The 21,138-nt window shown below is 40.8% G+C and overlaps 1 protein-coding gene across 1 annotated transcript in view; it reads left to right on the forward strand.

The window, feature by feature from the left end:
* The window catches only part of LOC132553120 (uncharacterized), a 30,706-nt gene extending 9,879 nt beyond the window's left edge, over positions 1-20,827 (forward strand). The window contains exons 8-18 of the mRNA XM_060217332.1: positions 3,340-3,404; positions 6,117-6,268; positions 9,149-9,180; positions 9,650-9,749; positions 10,277-10,419; positions 10,666-10,849; positions 13,197-13,336; positions 16,482-16,491; positions 17,098-17,150; positions 19,850-19,958; positions 20,718-20,827. Of these exons, the coding sequence (XP_060073315.1) occupies positions 3,340-3,404; positions 6,117-6,268; positions 9,149-9,180; positions 9,650-9,749; positions 10,277-10,419; positions 10,666-10,849; positions 13,197-13,336; positions 16,482-16,491; positions 17,098-17,150; positions 19,850-19,958; positions 20,718-20,827 (1,098 nt within the window). The remainder of the gene's footprint in view (positions 1-3,339; positions 3,405-6,116; positions 6,269-9,148; positions 9,181-9,649; positions 9,750-10,276; positions 10,420-10,665; positions 10,850-13,196; positions 13,337-16,481; positions 16,492-17,097; positions 17,151-19,849; positions 19,959-20,717) is intronic.
* Positions 20,828-21,138: the final 311 nt, after the last annotated feature.

A 21,138-nucleotide genomic window follows, 5' to 3' on the forward strand; every position in this document is an offset into this window, starting at 1 on the left:
AAGTACTGTTTTACTGTATCAGATGACCACTGGGGTCACAGTAAGTACTGTTTTAATGTTTCAGAAGACCACTGGGGTCACAGTAGGTACTGTTTTACTGTATCAGATGTCCACTGGGGTCACAGTAAGTACCATTTTACTGTATCAGACGACCACTGAGGTCACAGTAAGTACCATTTTACTGTATCAGACGACCACTGAGGTCACAGTAAGTACCATTTTACTGTATCAGACGACCACTGGGGTCACAGTAAGTACTATTTTACTGTATCAGATGACCACTGGGGTCACAGTAAGTACTATTTTACTGTATCAGACGACCACTGGGGTCACTGTAAGTACTATACCACTGGGGTTACAGTAAGTACTATTTTACTGTATCAGACTACCATTGGGGTCACTGTAAGTACTATACCACTGGGGTCACAGTAAGTACTATTTTTACTGTATCAGACGACCACTGGGGTCGCAGTAAGTACTATTTTACTGTATCAGATGACCACTGGGGTCACAGTAAGTACTATTTTACTGTATCAGACGACCACTGGGGTCACAGTAAGTACTGTTTTACTGTATCAGACGACCACTGGGGTCACAGTAAGTACTGTTTTACTGTATCAGACGACCACTGGGGTCACAGTAAGTACTGTTTTACTGTATCAGACGACCTCTGGGGTCACAGTAAGTACTGTTTTACTGTATCAGACGACCACTGGGGTCACAGTAAGTACTGTTTTACTGTATCAGACGACCACTGGGGTCACAGTAAGTACTGTTTTACTGTATCAGACGACCACTGGGGTCACAGTAGTACTGTTTTACTGTATCAGACGACCACTGGGGTCACAATAAGTACTGTTTTCCTGTATCAGACGACCACTGGGGTCACAGTAAGTACTGTTTTACTGTATCAGACGACCACTGGGGTCACAGTAAGTACTGTTTTACTGTTTCAGACGACCACTGGGGTCACAGTAAGTACTGTTTTACTGTATCAGACGACCACTGGGGTCACAGTAAGTACTGTTTTACTGTATCAGACGACCACTGGGGTCACAGTAAGTACTGTTTTACTGTATCAGACAACCACTGGGCTCACAGAAAGTACTGTTTTACTGTATCATACAACCACGTGGGTCACAGTAAGTACTATTTTACTGTGTCAGACGGCCACTGGGGTCACAGTAAGTACTATTTTACTGTGTCAGACGGCCACTGGGCTCACAGTAAGTACTATTTTACTGTGTCAGACGGCCACTGGGCTCACAGTAAGTACTATTTTACTGTGTCAGACGGCCACTGGGCTCACAGTAAGTACTATTTTACTGTGTCAGACGGCCACTGGGCTCACAGTAAGTACTATTTTACTGTGTCAGACGGCCACTGGGCTCACAGTAAGTACTATTTTACTGTGTCAGACGGCCACTGGGCTCACAGTAAGTACTATTTTACTGTGTCAGACGGCCACTGGGCTCACAGTAAGTACTATTTTGGGTTTTCCCACTGGGTCACAGTGTCCCTTTACTGTGTCAGACGGCCACTGGGCTCACAGTAAGTACTATTTTACTGTGTCAGACGGCCACTGGGCTCACAGTAAGTACTATTTTACTGTGTGACGGCCACTGGGCTCACAGTAAGTACTATTTTACTGTGTCAGACGGCCACTGGGCTCACAGTAAGTACTATTTTACTGTGTCAGACGGCCACTGGGCTCACAGTAAGTACTATTTTACTGTGTCAGACGCCACTGGGCTCACTGGGTGTTCTCCTGTGGGTTTGTCCCTTTGGGTTTCTCCTGTGGGTTTGTCCCTTTGGGTTTTCCCTTGTGGGTTTGTCCCTTTGGGTGTTCTCCTGTGGGTTTTCTCCTTTGGGTTTTCCCTTGTGGGTTTGTCCCTTTGGGTGTTCTCCTGTGGGTTTTCTCCTTTGGGTTTTCCCTTGTGGGTTTGTCCCTTTGGGTGTTCTCCTGTGGGTTTTCTCCTTTGGGTTTACCCTTGTGGGTTTGTCCCTTTGGGTGTTCTCCTGTGGGTTTCCCCTTGTGGGTTTGTCCCTTTGGGTGTTCTCCTGTGGGTTTTCTCCTTTGGGTTTTCCCTTGTGGGTTTGTCCCTTTGGGTGTTCTCCTGTGGGTTTTCTCCTTTGGGTTTTCCCTTGTGGGTTTGTCCCTTTGGGTGTTCTCCTGTGGGTTTGTCCCTTTGGGTGTGGGTTTGTCCCTTTGGGTTTTCCCTTGTGGGTTTCTCCTTCTCCTTTGGGTTTTCCCTTGTGGGTTTGTTCTCCTGTGGGTTTTCTCCTTTGGGTTTTCCCTTGTGGGTTTGTCCCTTTGGGTTTTCCCTTGTGGGTTTGTCCCTTTGGGTTTTCCCTTGTGGGTTTGTCCCTTTGGGTGTTCTCCTGTGGGTTTGTCCCTTTGGGTTTTCCCTTGTGGGTTTGTCCCTTTGGGTTTTCCCTTGTGGGTTTGTCCCTTTGGGTTTTCCCTTGTGGGTTTGTCCCTTTGGGTTTTCCCTTGTGGGTTTGTCCCTTTGGGTTTTCCCTTGTGGGTTTGTCCCTTTGGGTTTTCCCTTGTGGGTTTGTCCCTTTGGGTTTTCCCTTGTGGGTTTTCTCCTTTGGGTGTTCTCCTGTGGGTTTGTCCCTTTGGGTGTTCTCCTGTGGGTTTTCCCTTGTGGGTTTGTCCCTTTGGGTGTTCTCCTGTGGGTTTTCCCTTGTGGGTTTGTCCCTTTGGGTGTTCTCCTGTGGGTTTTCCCTTGTGGGTTTGTCCCTTTGGGTGTTCTCCTGTGGGTTTGTCCCTTTGGGTGTTCTCCTGTGGGTTTGTCCCTTTGGGTGTTCTCCTGTGGGTTTGTCCCTTTGGGTGTTCTCCTGTGGGTTTGTCCCTTTGGGTGTTCTCCTGTGGGTTTGTCCCTTTGGGTTTTCCCTTGTGGGTTTGTCCCTTTGGGTTTTCCCTTGTGGGTTTGTCCCTTTGGGTGTTCTCCTGTGGGTTTTCCCCTTTGGGTGTTCTCCTGTGGGTTTTCCCCTTTGGGTGTTCTCCTGTGGGTTTGTCCCTTTGGGTGTTCTCCTGTGGGTTTGTCCCTTTGGGTGTTCTCCTGTGGGTTTGTCCTTTTGGGTGTTCTCCTGTGGGTTTTCCTTCCACATCCAAACTAATGTTTGTTCTCTTATCTGCACCACAGTAATAACTCTACAGATCTTATGTTGAACTTTCAAACAACTTAAAATTATTGTTATTTTTCATTTTTATTTTCACAAAGTAATTATGGCTAGATGGCTAAAGCTAGAAATACTGGGAATAAAATCAGTTACATAGAAAATGTAACAAATTGTCAGAGATTTCAAAATGTTTCCTTTTGTCTGTTTCAGAAATGTATTCTGGGAGTGTGTGCCATCATACCATTAACCTACTACATCGGTCTGGCAATTATCAGGTAATTGTTGGGGCAGAAAAATTAGATACAGGATTTAAGTATTGCTGTCATTGAGTCCTATTGAAAATTCATTAAGGAAATTTGAGACCATGTTACGAATGACTCCTGAACTACTGGGCAGGATCATGTAAAGACCCAAAGATCCAATGTTTGTTTTACAACCACAGATTGCCCAGTAGATACATCTAATGGTGGGACATGTACAAATATACAATATAAATGGGTCATTATAGCAAAACTAATGAAGTAAGACAACTGTCTACAATGAATTGATAACAAAACCAAACATTATCACAGTGGCTGTAGGTTTACAATGATACAGTGGCTGTAGGTTTACAATGACTGACAATGTAATGTATTATCACAGTGGCTGTAGGTTTACAATGACTGACAATGTAAAGTATTATCACAGTGGCTGTAGGTTTACAATGACGGACAATGTAAAGTATTATCACAGTGGCTGTAGGTTTACAATGATACAGTGGCTGTAAGTTTACAATGATACAGTGGCTGTAGGTTTACAATGACTGACAATGTTAAGTATTATCACAGTGGCTGTAGGTTTACAATGACTGACAATGTAAAGTATTATCACGGTGGCTGTAGGTTTACAATGATACAGTGGCTGTAGGTTTACAATGATACAGTGGCTGTAAGTTTACAATGATACAGTGGCAGTAGGTTTACAATGACTGACAATGTTAAGTATTATCACAGTGACTGTAGGTTTACAATGATACAGTGGCTGTAAGTTTACGATGATACAGTGGCTGTAGGTTTACAATGACTGACAATGTAAAGTATTATCACAGTGACTGTAGGTTTACAATGATACAGTGACTGTAGGTTTACAATGACTGACAATGTAAAGTATTATCACAGTGACTGTAGGTTTACAATGATACAGTGGCTGTAGGTTTACAATGACTGACAATGTAAAGTATTATCACAGTGGCTGTAAGTTTACAATGATACAGTGGCTGTAAGTTTACAATGATACAGTGGCTGTAGGTTTACAATGACCGACAATGTAAAGTATTATCACAGTGGCTGTAAGTTTACAATGATACAGTGGCTGTAAGTTTACAATGATACAATGGCTGTGGGTTTACAATGATACAGTGGCTGTAAGTTTACAATGACGGACAATGTAATGTATTATCACAGTGGCTGTAGGTTTACAATGACTGACAATGTAAAGTATTATCACAGTGGCTGTAGGTTTACAATGACGGACAATGTAATGTACTATCACAGTGGCTGTAAGTTTACAATGATACAGTGGCTGTAGGTTTACAATGATACAGTGGCTGTAGGTTTACAATGACTGACAATGTAAAGTATTATCACAGTGGCTGTAGGTTTACAATGACTGACAATGTAATGTATTATCACAGTGGCTGTAGGTTTACAATGACTGACAATGTTAAGTATTATCACAGTGGCTGTAGGTTTACAATGACGGACAATGTTAAGTATTATCACAGTGGCTGTAGGTTTACAATGATACAGTGGCTGTAGGTTTACAATGACTGACAATGTAAAGTATTATCACAGTGGCTGTAGGTTTACAATGATACAGTCGCTGTAGGTTTACAATGACTGACAATGTTAAGTATTATCACAGTGGCTGTAGGTTTACAATGACGGACAATGTTAAGTATTATCACAGTGGCTGTAGGTTTACAATGATACAGTGGCTGTAGGTTTACAATGACTGACAATGTAAAGTATTATCACAGTGGCTGTAGGTTTACAACGATACAGTGGCTGTAGGTTTACAATGATACAGTGGCTGTAGGTTTACAATGACGGACAATGTTAAGTATTATCACAGTGGCTGTAGGTTTACAACGATACAGTGGCTGTAGGTTTACAATGATACAGTGGCTGTAGGTTTACAATGACGGACAATGTTAAGTATTATCACAGTGGCTGTAGGTTTACAATGACGGACAATGTTAAGTATTATCACAGTGGCTGTAGGTTTACAATGATACAGTGGCTGTAGGTTTACAATGACTGACAATGTAAAGTATTATCACAGTGGCTGTAGGTTTACAACGATACAGTGGCTGTAGGTTTACAATGATACAGTGGCTGTAGGTTTACAATGACGGACAATGTTAAGTATTATCACAGTGGCTGTAGGTTTACAATGATACAGTGGCTGTAGGTTTACAATGACTGACAATGTAAAGTATTATCACAGTGGCTGTAGGTTTACAACGATACAGTGGCTGTAGGTTTACAATGATACAGTGGCTGTAGGTTTACAATGACTGACAATGTAAGTATTATCACAGTGGCTGTAGGTTTACAACGATACAGTGGCTGTAGGTTTAAAATGATACAGTGGCTGTAGGTTTACAATGACTGACAATGTTAAGTATTATCACAGTGGCTATAGGTTTACAATGACTGACAATGTTAAGTATTATCACGGTGACTGTAGGTTTACAATGATACAGTGGCTGTAGGTTTACAACGATACAGTGGCTGTAGGTTTACAATGATACAGTGGCTGTAGGTTTACAATGACTGACAATGTTAAGTATTATCACAGTGGCTGTAGGTTTACAATGACGGACAATGTAAAGTATTATCACAGTGGTTTTAGGTTTACAATGACTGACAATATAAAGTATTACAAATGATACAAGTGATAAATGTGACAAGGTGTATTATCTGTGAGTGTTCTTTTGTTTTCAGTATTGCTGCTCAGAGTACCTTTACCATAGGAGCAGTTCTGAACGCCACCTTTGGGTCTGTTGTAGAAATAATAATTTTTGTCCTGGCTCTGTCTAAAGGGAGTGAAGAAGGTTCTGGTTGTTATGTAGAACTGGTGAAGTCTTCTCTCACAGGTAAGTCTTACTGTTGTCAGGTATCCTGGTCAAGTCTTCTCTCACAGGTAAGTCTTACTTGTCAGGTATCCTGGTCAAGTCTTCTCTCACAGGTAAGTCTTATCGTTGTCAGGAATCCTGGTCAAGTCTTCTCTCACAGGTAAGACATACTGTTGTCAGGTATCCTGGTCAAGTCTTCTCTCACAGGTAAGTCTTACTGTTGTCAGGTATCCTGGTCAAGTCTTCTCTCATAGGTAAGTCTTACTGTTGTCAGGTATCCTGGTCAAGTCTTCTCTCACAGGTAAGTCTTACTGTTGTCAGGTATCCAGGTCAAGTCTTCTCTCACAGGTAAGTCTCACTGTTGTCAGGTATCCTGGTCAAGTCTTCTCTCACAGGTAAGTCTTACTGTTGTCAGGAATCCTGGTCAAGTCTTCTCTCACAGGTAAGTCTTACTTGTCAGGTATCCTGGTCAAGTCTTCTCTCACAGGTAAGTCTTACTGTTGTCAGGTATCCTGGTCAAGTCTTCTCTCACAGGTAAGCCATACTGTTGTCAGTTATTCTGGTCAAGTCTTCTCTCACAGGTAAGTCTTACTGTTGTCAGGTATCCTGGTCAAGTCTTCTCTCACAGGTAAGACTTACATACTCACAGGTATGTCTTACTTGTCAGGTATCCTGGTCAAGTCTTCTCTCACAGGTAAGTCTTACTTGTCAGGTATCCTGGTCAAGTCTTCTCTCACAGGTATGTCTTACTGTTGTCAGGTATTCTGGTCAAGTCTTCTCTCATAGGTAAGTCTTACTGTTGTCAGGTATCCTGGTCAAGTCTTCTCTCACAGGTAAGTCTTACTGTTGTCAGGTATCCAGGTCAAGTCTTCTCTCACAGGTAAGTCTCACTGTTGTCAGGTATCCTGGTCAAGTCTTCTCTCACAGGTAAGTCTTACTGTTGTCAGGAATCCTGGTCAAGTCTTCTCTCACAGGTAAGTCTTACTGTTGTCAGGAATCCTGGTCAAGTCTTCTCTCACAGGTATGTCTTACTGTTGTCAGGTATCCTGGTCAAGTCTTCTCTCACAGGTAAGTCTTACTGTTGTCAGGTATCCTGGTCAAGTCTTCTCTCACAGGTATGTCTTACTTGTCAGGTATCCTGGTCAAGTCTTCTCTCACAGGTAAGTCTTACTGTTGTCAGGTATCCTGGTCAAGTCTTCTCTCACAGGTAATACTTACTGTTGTCAGGTATCCTGGTCAAGTCTTCTCTCACAGGTAAGTCTTACTGTTGTCAGGTATCCTGGTCAAGTCTTCTCTCACAGGTATGTCTTACTTGTCAGGTATCCTGGTCAAGGCTTCTCTCACAGGTAAGTCTTACTGTTGTCAGGTATCCTGGTCAAGTCTTCTCTCACAGGTATGTCTTACTTGTCAGGTATCCTGGTCAAGTCTTCTCTCACAGGTAAGCCATACTGTTGTCAGTTATTCTGGTCAAGTCTTCTCCCACAGGTAAGTCTTACTGTTGTCAGGTATCCTGGTCAAGTGTTCTCTCACAGGTAAGTCTTACTGTTTTCAGGTATCCTGGTCAAATCTTCTCTCACAGGTAAGCCTTGCTGTTGTCAGGTATCCTGGTCAAGTCTTCTCTCACAGGTAAGTCTTCCTGTTGTCAGCTATTCTGGTCAAGTCTTCTCCCACAGGTAAGTCTAACTGTTGTCAGGTATCCTGGTCAAGTCTTCTCTCACAGGTAAGTCTTACTGTTGTCAGGTATCCTGGTCAAGTCTTCTCTCACAGGTTTGTCTTACTCTTGTCAGGTATCCTGGTCAAGTCTTCTCTCACAGGTAAGTCTTACTGTTGTCAGGTATCCTGGTCAAGTCTTCTCCGACAGGTAAGTCTTACTTGTCAGGTATCCTGGTCAAGTCTTCTCTCACAGGTAAGTCTCACTGTTGTCAGGTATCCTGGTCAAGTCTTCTCTCACAGGTTTGTCTTACTCTTGTCAATTATTCACACTTGTTTGTAATGCTGTAGTGAAAGATGAAATAATCAAAGACCAAAAAAATTGATGGTGTTTAGTTTAAAGATCATGGGAATGAAGTCCTAAAATTAATCTTGGTAACATGGACAACATTCATTTTAAGCATTGATAGAATCACATGCTTCCAAAATTCTGAACAGCTTCTAATTTGATAATCAAAAACTGCAGCTGGCCTTAGAGGCATTCAGCTTGCTTTGAATATTATGATATCAAGTTCTGAAGCCTTCTGCACCATGATATGACAAGCAAAAGTGGAGAAAAAAAGTCACAATTTATATATAGATATCCGTAGAAAATCTGAATATACATAAATAATTCTAATATCTATAATTGGATTGATGGATATTGATAAATAGTGACATTTTCCCACTTTGCCTTACCAGAATGCCTTCTTCATGGACTATGCCATGAAACAAGCTTGTTTTTGGAAGTTATGAAACTATGATTGATAGGGGTTGTGACAGTTCAGTGGGAAGAGCAGCATGCCTATATAACCTTAGGTGAAAATCCTGTCAATAGACATTCTCCTCCCATGATAGTTTGTGTTCCTCTGGCAGCTGAGAAACACACCAGTCTGTGCTGACCAGGTTGTGTCCTTGGAAAAGACACTTCACTCTAATTGCACCACATGGCATGTAATGAGCCTCCTGCATGTTGTTCAGTGAGGTATATACCCGCTACTTTAAAGAGTTTTTACCTCAAAGTGACCCTGATTGTTCATGGGTCAATAAATCCAGCAAAACAAACAAAAAAAATCAAATTTGATGGATTTTAAATCAAACTATTCAATCAGATTGTTTATCTTTATTACGGTTTCTCCAGTTCACATTTGATATGACTATTGTGAGTAAAACAACAGAAATTAAAATTGAATTTGTATTTTTGGATTTCAGGTGCAATAGTGGGCAGTCTACTCTTTATACCGGTGAGTCCTGTCTTTAATGTATATAGGATTGAACATCTATAGGGCAAGGATATCATTACACTTAAGTCTAGTGTAGTTCTGGTGGTCAGATATGATTGTAAAATAGTCACTGATAACTATAAAATTCCAATCTATTAATAATTTTGATTATTAATTGATTAATCAGTTTAGATAGTATATCTGTGTCATCATTGCCCAAGTTAATCAGACGTGTATAGGTGTACATACCAAATGAAATGTAGGTCGAGAGTGAAGACAATAAAAAAACGAATTCGTGAATTGGGAAGGAGCTGTTCGTGTTGTCTTCATTCTCGACATACATTCAACCCTTTGTTGGTGAAGAATCTGTATCCATTTTGTATCTACGGCAGTTCCCTGAAGAATTATCATCATTTGTGGGAGGTTGTGCCCCCTGATACCTAAGGAAAGTTTTGTATTTTGTATTAGTTGTGTGTTTGCATCGTTGTAGGGAATCTGTATGGTTGTTGGAGGAATCAAATACCACTCCCAGCGATTCAACCCCCGGGCAGCCAATGTTACCGCCCTTCTGTTGTTTGTAGCAGTTGGAGGTACAGTAACAACTATGTAATGTGTTATTACAATTCATAAAGAATACTGATCTGGGAACGTACACTGTCAAAGAGTAGACAAAAAGATTTAGCACTGTGTTTATCATCAGATATACCTAGTTGCTGTTCGTTCATAAGATTTTCAAATTTATCAGACAAATTCAATGTTTGGAAAGTATCAATTAAAAATTCTGCTTTGTCAAAGAAGGAGATTTGCATATCACTGTATGATGGACAATACATTTAGATATTTGTAAACCTGCGCCAATTTGGTGAATGTAACTTCTTAAAAAAACTTTGTTTATACAACGATATTGTCCAAGTGTGGTCTGAAGCAATTTTTTATGAAAATGAATCTAAGTTCTTTTTGACCACAATGGACCGAATATGAAAATTATATCTGAAATTATTTATCATATTTGAAATTTGAAATTAAATTGCTGAATAGCTAAATAAGTCATGTGAGCAATGAAGGCCCTTGGGCCTTTTGTTTACAATACCTTCTAATATTGGACTTTTTTCGGTAGGTGTGTATGCTCCAACTATATTTGCAAAGATCTTTGGTAACATGCACTGTAAAAGCTGTGTAAATGTGTATGATGAGAATGCCACTGATGTTACATCAAACTCGAGTTACTCACTCCACTGCAGTGAGTGTCGCAGCTCTGTGGTAAGTATCCAGTTTGTAATGTTATATACATGTGTAATAATACATCACCAAACAGATCCACATCTTTAAGTATTGCTGTTTAAGAAGCAAAGATTACATCCCCTTATATGCTTGTGTTCACAGTTAATACTCTACCCAATTTCCTTGATGTATTCCCTCTCCCCCCCCCCATCTCTTCCTTTACTGTCAATATTTGTCTTCCTCCTGTGATGTATGCCTGTTTTACATGATTATCTCCCCTTACAGTCTAGCCTAGAAGGCGATTCTTCACTGTACCGTGGACACGTGAAGCCCCTGGTGTATGCTTGCTCAGTGTTACTGCCCATAGCCTACATCATAGGGATGATATTTGCACTGAAGACGCATTCTGCCAACATTGCTCAGCATGACCATTCTGGTGACGTGGAAGTGAAGGGGGAGCATCATAAAGGTAGGCCTTGTTTAGTGTAGCTTCACCAGTGTCATCTCTTATTGAGGGAAAAATGTATCATGTCCTGCTGTCTTGTCTTTCTGAAAAAAAGAAAGTAAAGACAACATCTAACAACTCACATTATTTAGTCACCTGAAACAAAAGTCTCATGGTTTCCTATTGCAATCACCTTCGTCCAGTGTTGTGTGTCCATAAACAATTTAACATTTTCAACTTCTTCTCAAAAACTCCTGATTTGACATCAATGAAATTTTGTATAAACCTGCCCGGGCCTTTGATGAACCAAACTTGTGAATTATACAGTCCCCACCCAACAAGGGCTGGTGAGCAGGGCCAAAAAGGATCAGATTGACTTAAATTAAAAAAATCTTCTTCTCAACAGCCAGATATGGTAGAATCAAATACTCTTAATGGATAGAAGCATCGTAAGGTGCTTTACCAAAATTGTGAATTTCATGGCCCCAGAGTCTCACATTTCCCTGTGGGGAGGGGTAAAGTCTACTATAGTTAAAAAAGGAAAACTAGATTTTTGAGCATAATTTGTTCAATTCCCAGTGGATTTAAGGTGCTTTAATTACCAAAATAAGTCTCATATTTCTGCCTTGTGAGGATTTTTTTTTAGACTACTGTGATTTTCATAGAAAATTTGCATTTTTGAGCATAACATTGGTCATTTTCCACTGGAAATAACTTTGTAAGAACTATTAGTATAGGATGACAGTTTTGATGATATTCAGTGTCACAATTTCTGTTTCATGACATTTGATAACTATCCTTTAACCTTTATATTCAATATTGCTTATCTCAGGCCGCTAGGCCTCTTGTTTCTTTACTGGTCAGGATGTAGTTTTATTCTCTTGCAAACATTTATGTGAAGTTGGCTTTTTATTTTCATTTAAGGAATAATTTCATGAAATATGTCAATTATTAATGAGGTAATTATTTTTTGTCACAAAACCCTGAAGTACTGAGGTGTCTCAGAACCGTGAAGTACTGAGGTGTCTCAAAACCCTGCAGTACTGAGGGTCTCAAAACACTGAAGTACTGAGGAGTCTCAAAACCCTGCAGTACTTAGGTGTCTCAAAACACTGAAGTACTGAGGTGTCTCAAAACCCTGAAGTACTGAGGTGTCTCAGAACCCTGCAATACTGAGGTGTCTCAGAACCCTGCAATACTGAGGTGTCTCAAAATCCTGACGTACTGAGGTGTCTCAAAAATCTGAAGTACTGAGGAGTCTCAAAACCCCGAAGTACTGAAGTGTCTCAAAACAGTGAAGTACTGAGGTGTATCAAAACCCTGAAGTAATGAAGAGTCACTAAACTCTGAAGTACTGAGGTGTCTAAAAACCCTGAAGTACTGAGGTGTCTAAAAACCCTGAAGTACTGAGGTGTCTCAAAACCCTGAAGTACTGAGGTGTCTCAAAACCCTGAAGTACTGAGGTGTTTTAAAACACTGAAGTACTGAGGTGTCTCAAAACCCTGAAGTACTGAGGTGTCTCAAAACCCTGAAGTACTGAGGTGTCTCAAAACACTGAAGTACTGAAGTGTCTCAAAACCCTGAAGTACTGAGGTGTTTCAAAACACTGAAGCACTGAGGTGTCTCAAAACCCGGAAGTACTGAGGTATCTCAAAACCCTGAAGTACTGAGATGTCTCTAAACACTGAAGTACTGAGGTGTCTCAAAACCCTGAAGTACTGAGGTGTCTCAAAAACCCTGAAGTAATGAAGAGTCACTAAACCCAGAAGCACTGAGGTGTCTCAAAACCCTGAAGTACTGAGGTGTCTCAAAACCCTGAAGTACTGAGGTGTCTCAAAACCCTGAAGTACTGAGGTGTCTCTAAACACTGAAGTACTGAGGTGTCTAAAAACCCTGAAGTACTGAAGTGTCTCAAAACACTGAAGTACTGAGGTGTCGCAAAACCCTGAAGTACTGAAGAGTCACTAAACCCTGAAGTACTGAGGTGTCTCAAAACACTGAAGTACTGAGGTGTCTCAAAACCCTGAAGTACTGAGGTGTTTTAAAACACTGAAATACTGAGATGTCTCAAAACCCTGAAGTACTGAGGTGTCTCAAAACCCTGAAGTTCTGAGGTGTCTCAAAACCCTGAAATACTGAGGTGTCTTAAAACCCTGAAGTACTGAGGTGTCTCAAAACACTGAAGACCTGAGGTGTCTTAAAACCCTGAAGTACTGAGGTGTCTTAAAATATTGATGTACAAGGAGTCTCCAAATTTAGGATTACATAATATACAGTATCAGCAATATCAAGATTTGATTAAACTGATTAAACATTCTTGTACTCAGGATTTCTGTTTCTTTTAACATGGATTTTCATTCAACATTTTAAGGTACCAGGCATGGCACACCCTCTTGGTCAAGGATAAAAAGTGCTATCATTCTTCTGGTCAGTGCTGCACTCATTGCACTCTGTGCTGAATTAGTGACAGAAAACATCCAGGTGTTAATACAAAGTTCAGGTGTGTCAGAGGTATGTAACCTAGTGGGATTATAAACATCAGGTGTGTCAGAGGTATGTTACATCGTGGGATTATAAACATCAGGTGTGTCAGAGGTGTGTAACCTAGTGTGATTATAAACATCAGGTGTGTCAGAGGTATGTAACCTGTTGGGATTATAAACATCTGGTATGTCAGATTATAAACATCAGGTGTGTCAGAGGTGTGTAACCTAGTGTGATTATAAACATCAGGTGTGTCAGAGGTATGTAACCTGTTGGGATTATAAACATCTGGTATGTCAGAGGTATGTAATCTGGTGGGATTATAAACAACAGGTGTGTCAGAGGTATGTAACATAGTGGGATTATAAACAACAGGTGTGTCAGAGGTATGTAACCTAGTGGGATTATAAACAACAGGTGTGTCAGAGGTGTGTAACCTAGTGGGATTATAAACAACAGGTGTGTCAGAGGTATGTAACCTAGTGGGATTATAAACAACAGGTGTGTCAGAGGTATGTAACATAGTGGGATTATAAACAACAGGTGTGTCAGAGGTATGTAACATAGTGGGATTATAAACAACAGGTGTGTCAGAGGTATGTAACATAGTGGGATTATAAACAACAGGTGTGTCAGAGGTATGTAACATAGTGGGATTATAAACAACAGGTGTGTCAGAGGTATGTAACCTAGTGGGATTATAAACATCAGGTGTGTCAGAGGTATGTAACATAGTGGGATTATAAACAACAGGTGTGTCAGAGGTATGTAACCTAGTGGGATTATAAACAACAGGTGTGTCAGAGGTATGTAACCTAGTGGGATTATAAACAACAGGTGTGTCAGAGGTATGTAGTGGGATTATAAACAACAGGTGTGTCAGAGGTATGTAACCTAGTGGGATTATAAACAACAGGTGTGTCAGAGGTATGTAACCTAGTGGGATTATAAACAACAGGTGTGTCAGAGGTATGTAACCTAGTGGGATTATAAACATCAGGTGTGTCAGAGGTATGTAACCTAGTGGGATTATAAACAACAGGTGTGTCAGAGGTATGTAACCTAGTGGGATTATAAACAACAGGTGTGTCAGAGGTATGTAACCTAGTGGGATTATAAACAACAGGTGTGTCAGAGGTATGTAACATAGTGGGATTATAAACAACAGGTGTGTCAGAGGTATGTAACCTAGTGGGATTATAAACAACAGGTGTGTCAGAGGTATGTAACCTAGTGGGATTATAAACAACAGGTGTGTCAGAGGTATGTAACATAGTGGGATTATAAACAACAGGTGTGTCAGAGGTATGTAACCTAGTGGGATTATAAACATCAGGTGTGTCAGAGGTATGTAACATAGTGGGATTATAAACAACAGGTGTGTCAGAGGTATGTAACCTAGTGGGATTATAAACAACAGGTGTGTCAGAGGTATGTAACCTAGTGGGATTATAAACAACAGGTGTGTCAGAGGTATGTAACCTAGTGGGATTATAAACAACAGGTGTGTCAGAGGTATGTAACCTAGTGGGATTATAAACAACAGGTGTGTCAGAGGTATGTAACCTAGTGGGATTATAAACAACAGGTGTGTCAGAGGTATGTAACCTAGTGGGATTATAAACAACAGGTGTGTCAGAGGTATGTAACCTAGTGGGATTATAAACAACAGGTGTGTCAGAGGTATGTAACATAGTGGGATTATAAACAACAGGTGTGTCAGAGGTATGTAACCTAGTGGGATTATAAACAACAGGTGTGTCAGAGGTATGTAACATAGTGGGATTATAAACAACAGGTGTGTCAGAGGTATGTAACCTAGTTGGATTATAAACAACAGGTGTGTCAGAGGTATGTAACCTAGTGGGATTATAAACAACAGGTGTGTCAGAGGTATGTAACCTAGTGGGATTATAAACAACAGGTGTGTCAGAGGTATGTAACCTAGTGAGATTATAAACAACAGGTGTGTCAGAGGTATGTAACCTAGTGGGATTATAAACAACAGGTGTGTCAGAGGTATGTAACCTAGTGGGATTATAAACAACAGGTGTGTCAGAGGTATGTAACCTAGTGGGATTATAAACAACAGGTGTGTCAGAGGTATGTAACCTAGTGGGATTATAAACAACAGGTGTGTCAGAGGTATGTAACATAGTGGGATTATAAACAACAGGTGTGTCAGAGGTATGTAACATAGTGGGATTATAAACAACAGGTGTGTCAGAGGTATGTAACATAGTGGGATTATAAACATCAGGTGTGTCAGAGGTGTGTAACATAGTGGGATTATAAACATCAGGTGTGTCAGAGGTATGTAAGGTGTGTCAGAGGTATGTAACCTAGTGGGATTATAAACAACAGGTGTGTCAGAGGTATGTAACCTAGTGGGGTTATAAACAACAGGTGTGTCAGAGGTATGTAACATAGTGGGATTATAAACAGGTGTGTCAGAGGTATGTAACCTAGTGGGATTATAATGTAACAAGTGGGGTTATAAACAGGTGTGTCAGTTTATATATATTTAGGTATGTAACATTATAGTGGGATTATAAACATCAGGTGTGTCAGAGGTATGTAACATAGTGGGATTATAAACAGGTGTGTCAGAGGTATGTAACCTAGTGGGGTTATAAACATCAGGTGTGTCAGAGGTATGTAACATAGTGGGGTTATCAGGATTGTAAAGATACATACATATATATTCAGAGTAATATTTAAAAAGACAGAATAAAGGTGAAAGTACATCAGGTGTGTCAATAATTATTTTGAAAAATATAGGTCTTAATTGGTGTGCCTGTAAAACTGGTCCTCATCTTACAGAATATTTTTTATGATACAGTATAGTCTTACTGTCTGTATCTCCTGGTCCTCATCAACCTCATTTGGTCCTCATCAGGTAAGTATAGTCTTAACCTATACATATACAGGTAAGTATAGTCTTAGGTGGTCCTCATCAACCTTATACAGGTAAGTATTGTCTTACTGTCTGTGTCCCTGTATACCTGGTCCTCATCTACCTCATACAGGTAAGTATAGTCTTACTGTCTGTGTCCCTGTATACCTGGTCCTCATCAACCTTATACAGGTAAGTATAGTCTTACTGTCTGTGTCCTGTATACCTGGTACCAGAACTTCCTGAAGTAGTCAACGGCATCCTTGCATACTTAAGGTAATTTGGGGTAAGTATTAGTCTTACTGTCTGTATATATGTATACCTGGTCCTCATCAACCATTATACAGGTAACCTGGTCTTCATCAACCCCTGTACAGGTAAGTATAGTCTTACTGTGTCTGTATACCTGGTCCTCATCAACCTCATACAGGTAAGTATAGTCTTACTGTCTGTGTCCCTGTATACCTGGTCCTCATCAACCTCATACAGGTAAGTATAGTCTTACTGTCTGTGTCCCTGTATACCTGGTCCTCATCAACCTCATACAGGTAAGTATAGTCTTACTGTCTGTGTCCCTGTATACCTGGTCCTCATCAACCTCATACAGGTAAGTATAGTCTTACTGTCTGTGTCCCTGTATACCTGGTCCTCATCAACCTTATACAGGTAAGTAGTCTTACTGTCTGTGTCTCTGTATACCTGGTCCTCATCAACCTTATACAGGTAAGTATAGTCTTACTGTCTGTGTCCCTGTATACCTGGTCCTCATCAACCTTATACAGGTAAGTATAGTCTTACTGTCTGTGTCCCTGTATACCTGGTCCTCATCAACCATTATACAGGTAAGTATAGTCTTACTTACTGTGTATGTGTCCTCATCAACCTTATACAGGTAGTCTTACTGTCTGTGTCCCTGTATACCTGGTCCTCATCAACCTTATACAGGTAAGTATAGTCTTACTGTCTGTGTCCCTGTATACCTGGTCCTCATCAACCTTATACAGGTAAGTATAGTCTTACTGTCTGTGTCCCTGTATACCTGGTCCTCATCAACCTTATACAGGTAAGTAGTCTTACTGTCTGTGTCCCTGTATACCTGGTCCTCATCAACCTCATACAGGTAAGTATAGTCTTACTGTCTGTATCTCTGTATACCTGGTCCTCATCAACCTTATACAGGTAAGTATAGTCTTACTGTCTGTGTCCCTGTATACCTGGTCCTCATCAACCTCATACAGGTAAGTATAGTCTTACTGTCTGTATACCTGGTCCTCATCTACCTTATACAGGTAAGTATAGTCTTACTGTCTGTGTCCCTGTATACCTGGTCCTCATCTACCTTATACAGGTAAGTATAGTCTTACTGTCTGTATACCTGGTCCTCATCAACCTTATACAGGTAAGTATAGTCTTACTGTCTGTGTCCCTGTATACCTGGTCCTCATCAACCTTATACAGGTAAGTATAGTCTTACTGTCTGTGTCCCTGTATACCTGGTCCTCATCAACCTCATACAGGTAAGTATAGTCTTACTGTCTGTGTCCCTGTATACCTGGTCCTCATCAACCTCATACAGGTAAGTATAGTCTTACTGTCTGTGTCCCTGTATACCTGGTCCTCATCAACCTCATACAGGTAAGTATAGTCTTACTGTCTGTGTCCCTGTATACCTGGTCCTCATCAACCTCATACAGGTAAGTATAGTCTTACTGTCTGTGTCCCTGTATACCTGGTCCTCATCAACCTTATACAGGTAAGTATAGTCTTACTGTCTGTGTCCCTGTATACCTGGTCCTCATCAACCTCATACAGGTAAGTATAGTCTTACTGTCTGTGTCCCTGTATACCTGGTCCTCATCAACCTCATACAGGTAAGTATAGTCTTACTGTCTGTGTCCCTGTATACCTGGTCCTCATCAACCTCATACAGGTAAGTATAGTCTTACTGTCTGTGTCCCTGTATACCTGGTCCTCATCAACCTTATACAGGTAAGTATAGTCTTACTGTCTGTGTCCCTGTATACCTGGTCCTCATCAACCTCATACAGGTAAGTAGTCTTAGTCTGTATACCTGGTCCTCATCAACCTCATACAGGTAAGTATAGTCTTACTGTCTGTGTCCATACTGTATACCTGGTCCTCATCAACCTCATACAGGTAAGTATAGTCTTACTGTCTGTGTCCCTGTATACCTGGTCCTCATCAACCTTATACAGGTAAGTATAGTCTTACTGTCTGTATACCTGGTCCTCATCAACCTTATACAGGTAAGTATAGTCTTACTGTCTGTGTCCCTGTATACCTGGTCCTCATCAACCTCATACAGGTAAGTATAGTCTTACTGTCTGTATACCTGGTCCTCATCAACCTCATACAGGTAAGTATAGTCTTACTGTCTGTATACCTGGTCCTCATCAACCTCATACAGGTAAGTATAGTCTTACTGTCTGTGTCCCTGTATACCTGGTCCTCATCAACCTCATACAGGTAAGTATAGTCTTACTGTCTGTGTCCCTGTATACCTGGTCCTCATCAACCTCATACAGGTAAGTATAGTCTTACTGTCTGTGTCCCTGTATACCTGGTCCTCATCAACCTCATACAGGTAAGTATAGTCTTACTGTCTGTGTCTGTATACCTGGTCCTCATCAACCTATACAGGTAAGTATAGTCTTACTGTCTGTGTCCCTGTATACCTGGTCCTCATCAACCTCATACAGGTAAGTATAGTCTTACTGTCTGTGTCCCTGTATACCTGGTCCTCATCAACCTCATACAGGTAAGTATAGTCTTACTGTCTGTGTCCCTGTATACCTGGTCCTCATCAACCTCATACAGGTAAGTATAGTCTTACTGTCTGTGTCCCTGTATACCTGGTCCTCATCAACCTCATACAGGTAAGTATAGTCTTACTGTCTGTGTCCCTGTATACCTGGTCCTCATCAACCTCATACAGGTAAGTAGTCTTACTGTCTGTATACCTGGTCCTCATCAACCTCATACAGGTAAGTATAGTCTTACTGTCTGTGTCCCTGTATACCTGGTCCTCATCAACCTCATACAGGTAAGTATAGTCTTACTGTCTGTGTCCCTGTATACCTGGTCCTCATCAACCTCATACAGGTAAGTATAGTCTTACTGTCTGTATACCTGGTCCTCATCAACCTCATACAGGTAAGTAGTCTTACTGTCTGTATACCTGGTCCTCATCAACCTCATACAGGTAAGTATAGTCTTACTGTCTGTGTCAACCCCAGGTAAGTAGTCTTACCTGGTCCTCATCAACCTCATACAGGTAAGTATAGTCTTACTGTCTGTGTCCCTGTATACCTGGTCCTCATCAACCTCATACAGGTAAGTATAGTCTTACTGTCTGTGTCCCTGTATACCTGGTCCTCATCAACCTCATACAGGTAAGTATAGTCTTACTGTCTGTGTCCCTGTATACCTGGTCCTCATCAACCTCATACAGGTAAGTATAGTCTTACTGTCTGTGTCCCTGTATACCTGGTCCTCATCAACCTTATACAGGTAAGTAGTCTTACTGTCTGTATACCTGGTCCTAATTGTTTTATTTGATAGTTGTTTATATTCTGTATGATATCTAACAATGTTCCTGTTTACCTGGTCTATTTTTTTGACAGCCATTCGGATTCCTGATCCTGTTCAATGACATCCATTTATGGTCTGTTGTCTTCTCGGTGATTGTTATCAACTATACGTTCCAGGACGGCAAGAGTGACTACTTCCAGGGTATGCTATATATTAGTTCTGATACATAGATTTCAGTATCTTTCAGAAATTTGGTAAATAACTGCTAAATTATTTTATTGCTGTCTTCTCCTGTTGATATAAGGAGAGTTTGTCCACAATTTTAGTGGACATTTTTCTTGTTCATCTCTCTTGCTTTTACTCTATCTGCCATATTCTTGACTGATTTGAGCTTTAATTGTGAATACCATGGAAAGATCAGTCAAATGTCAACACCTTCATTAATAAAAAATAAAATATCTCGAGACCAGGATGCTGCACTGTCTCAATGTTTGAACTTTATTTGACCCTGTGTCCCTGTGATTGCCCCTGGCTCATCTCTGACCCTGTGTTTATGTTTGACCTGTGATTGACCCTGTCTCTATATTTAACCTGTGGTTGACCCTGTGTCTCTATGATTGACCTGTAATTGACCCTGTGTCTCTATATTTAACCTGTGTTTGACCCTGTGTCTCTATGATTGACCTGTAATTGACCCTGTGTCTATGTTTGAGCTGAAATTGACCCTGTGTCTCTATATTTAACCTGTGTTTGACCCTGTGTCTCTATGATTGACCTGTAATTGACCCTGTGTCTCTATATTTAACCTGTGTTTGACCCTGTGTCTCTATGTTTGACCTGTAATTGACCCTGTGTCTCTATGTTTGACCTATGGTTGACCCCTTGTCTATATCTTTGGTCTTTGATTGACTTTGTTTCCCTACATTTCACAAGTGCTTGACTTTTGTTTCCATTTTTCAGGGTTTACACTTGTTACTCTGTATGCCATACTCTTGTGTACACACTGTCTGCCATGTAAGGAACAGACCCTGTTATCAGTTCAGTGTTGTACACCACTATCTACCATGTAAGGAACAGACCCTGTTATCAGTTCAGTGTTGTACACCACTGTCTGCCATGTAAGGAACAGACCCTGGAGGTGTTATCAGTTCAGTGTTGTACATCACTGTCTGCCATGTAAGGAACAGACCCTGGAGGTGTTATCAGTTCAGTGTTATACACCACTATCTAACATGTAAGGAATAGACCCTGGAGGTGTTATCAGTTCAGTGTTATACACCACTATCTACCATGTAAGGAATAGACCCTGGAGGTGTTATCAGTTCAGTGTTGTACACCACTATCTACCATGTAAGGAATAGACCCTGGAGGTGTTATCAGT

Source organism: Ylistrum balloti, unplaced genomic scaffold, assembly GCF_031769215.1.
Source record: "Ylistrum balloti isolate Yb309-2 unplaced genomic scaffold, AGI_CSIRO_Ybal_v1 Utg370298, whole genome shotgun sequence".
Lineage (NCBI taxonomy): Eukaryota > Metazoa > Mollusca > Bivalvia > Pectinida > Pectinidae > Ylistrum > Ylistrum balloti.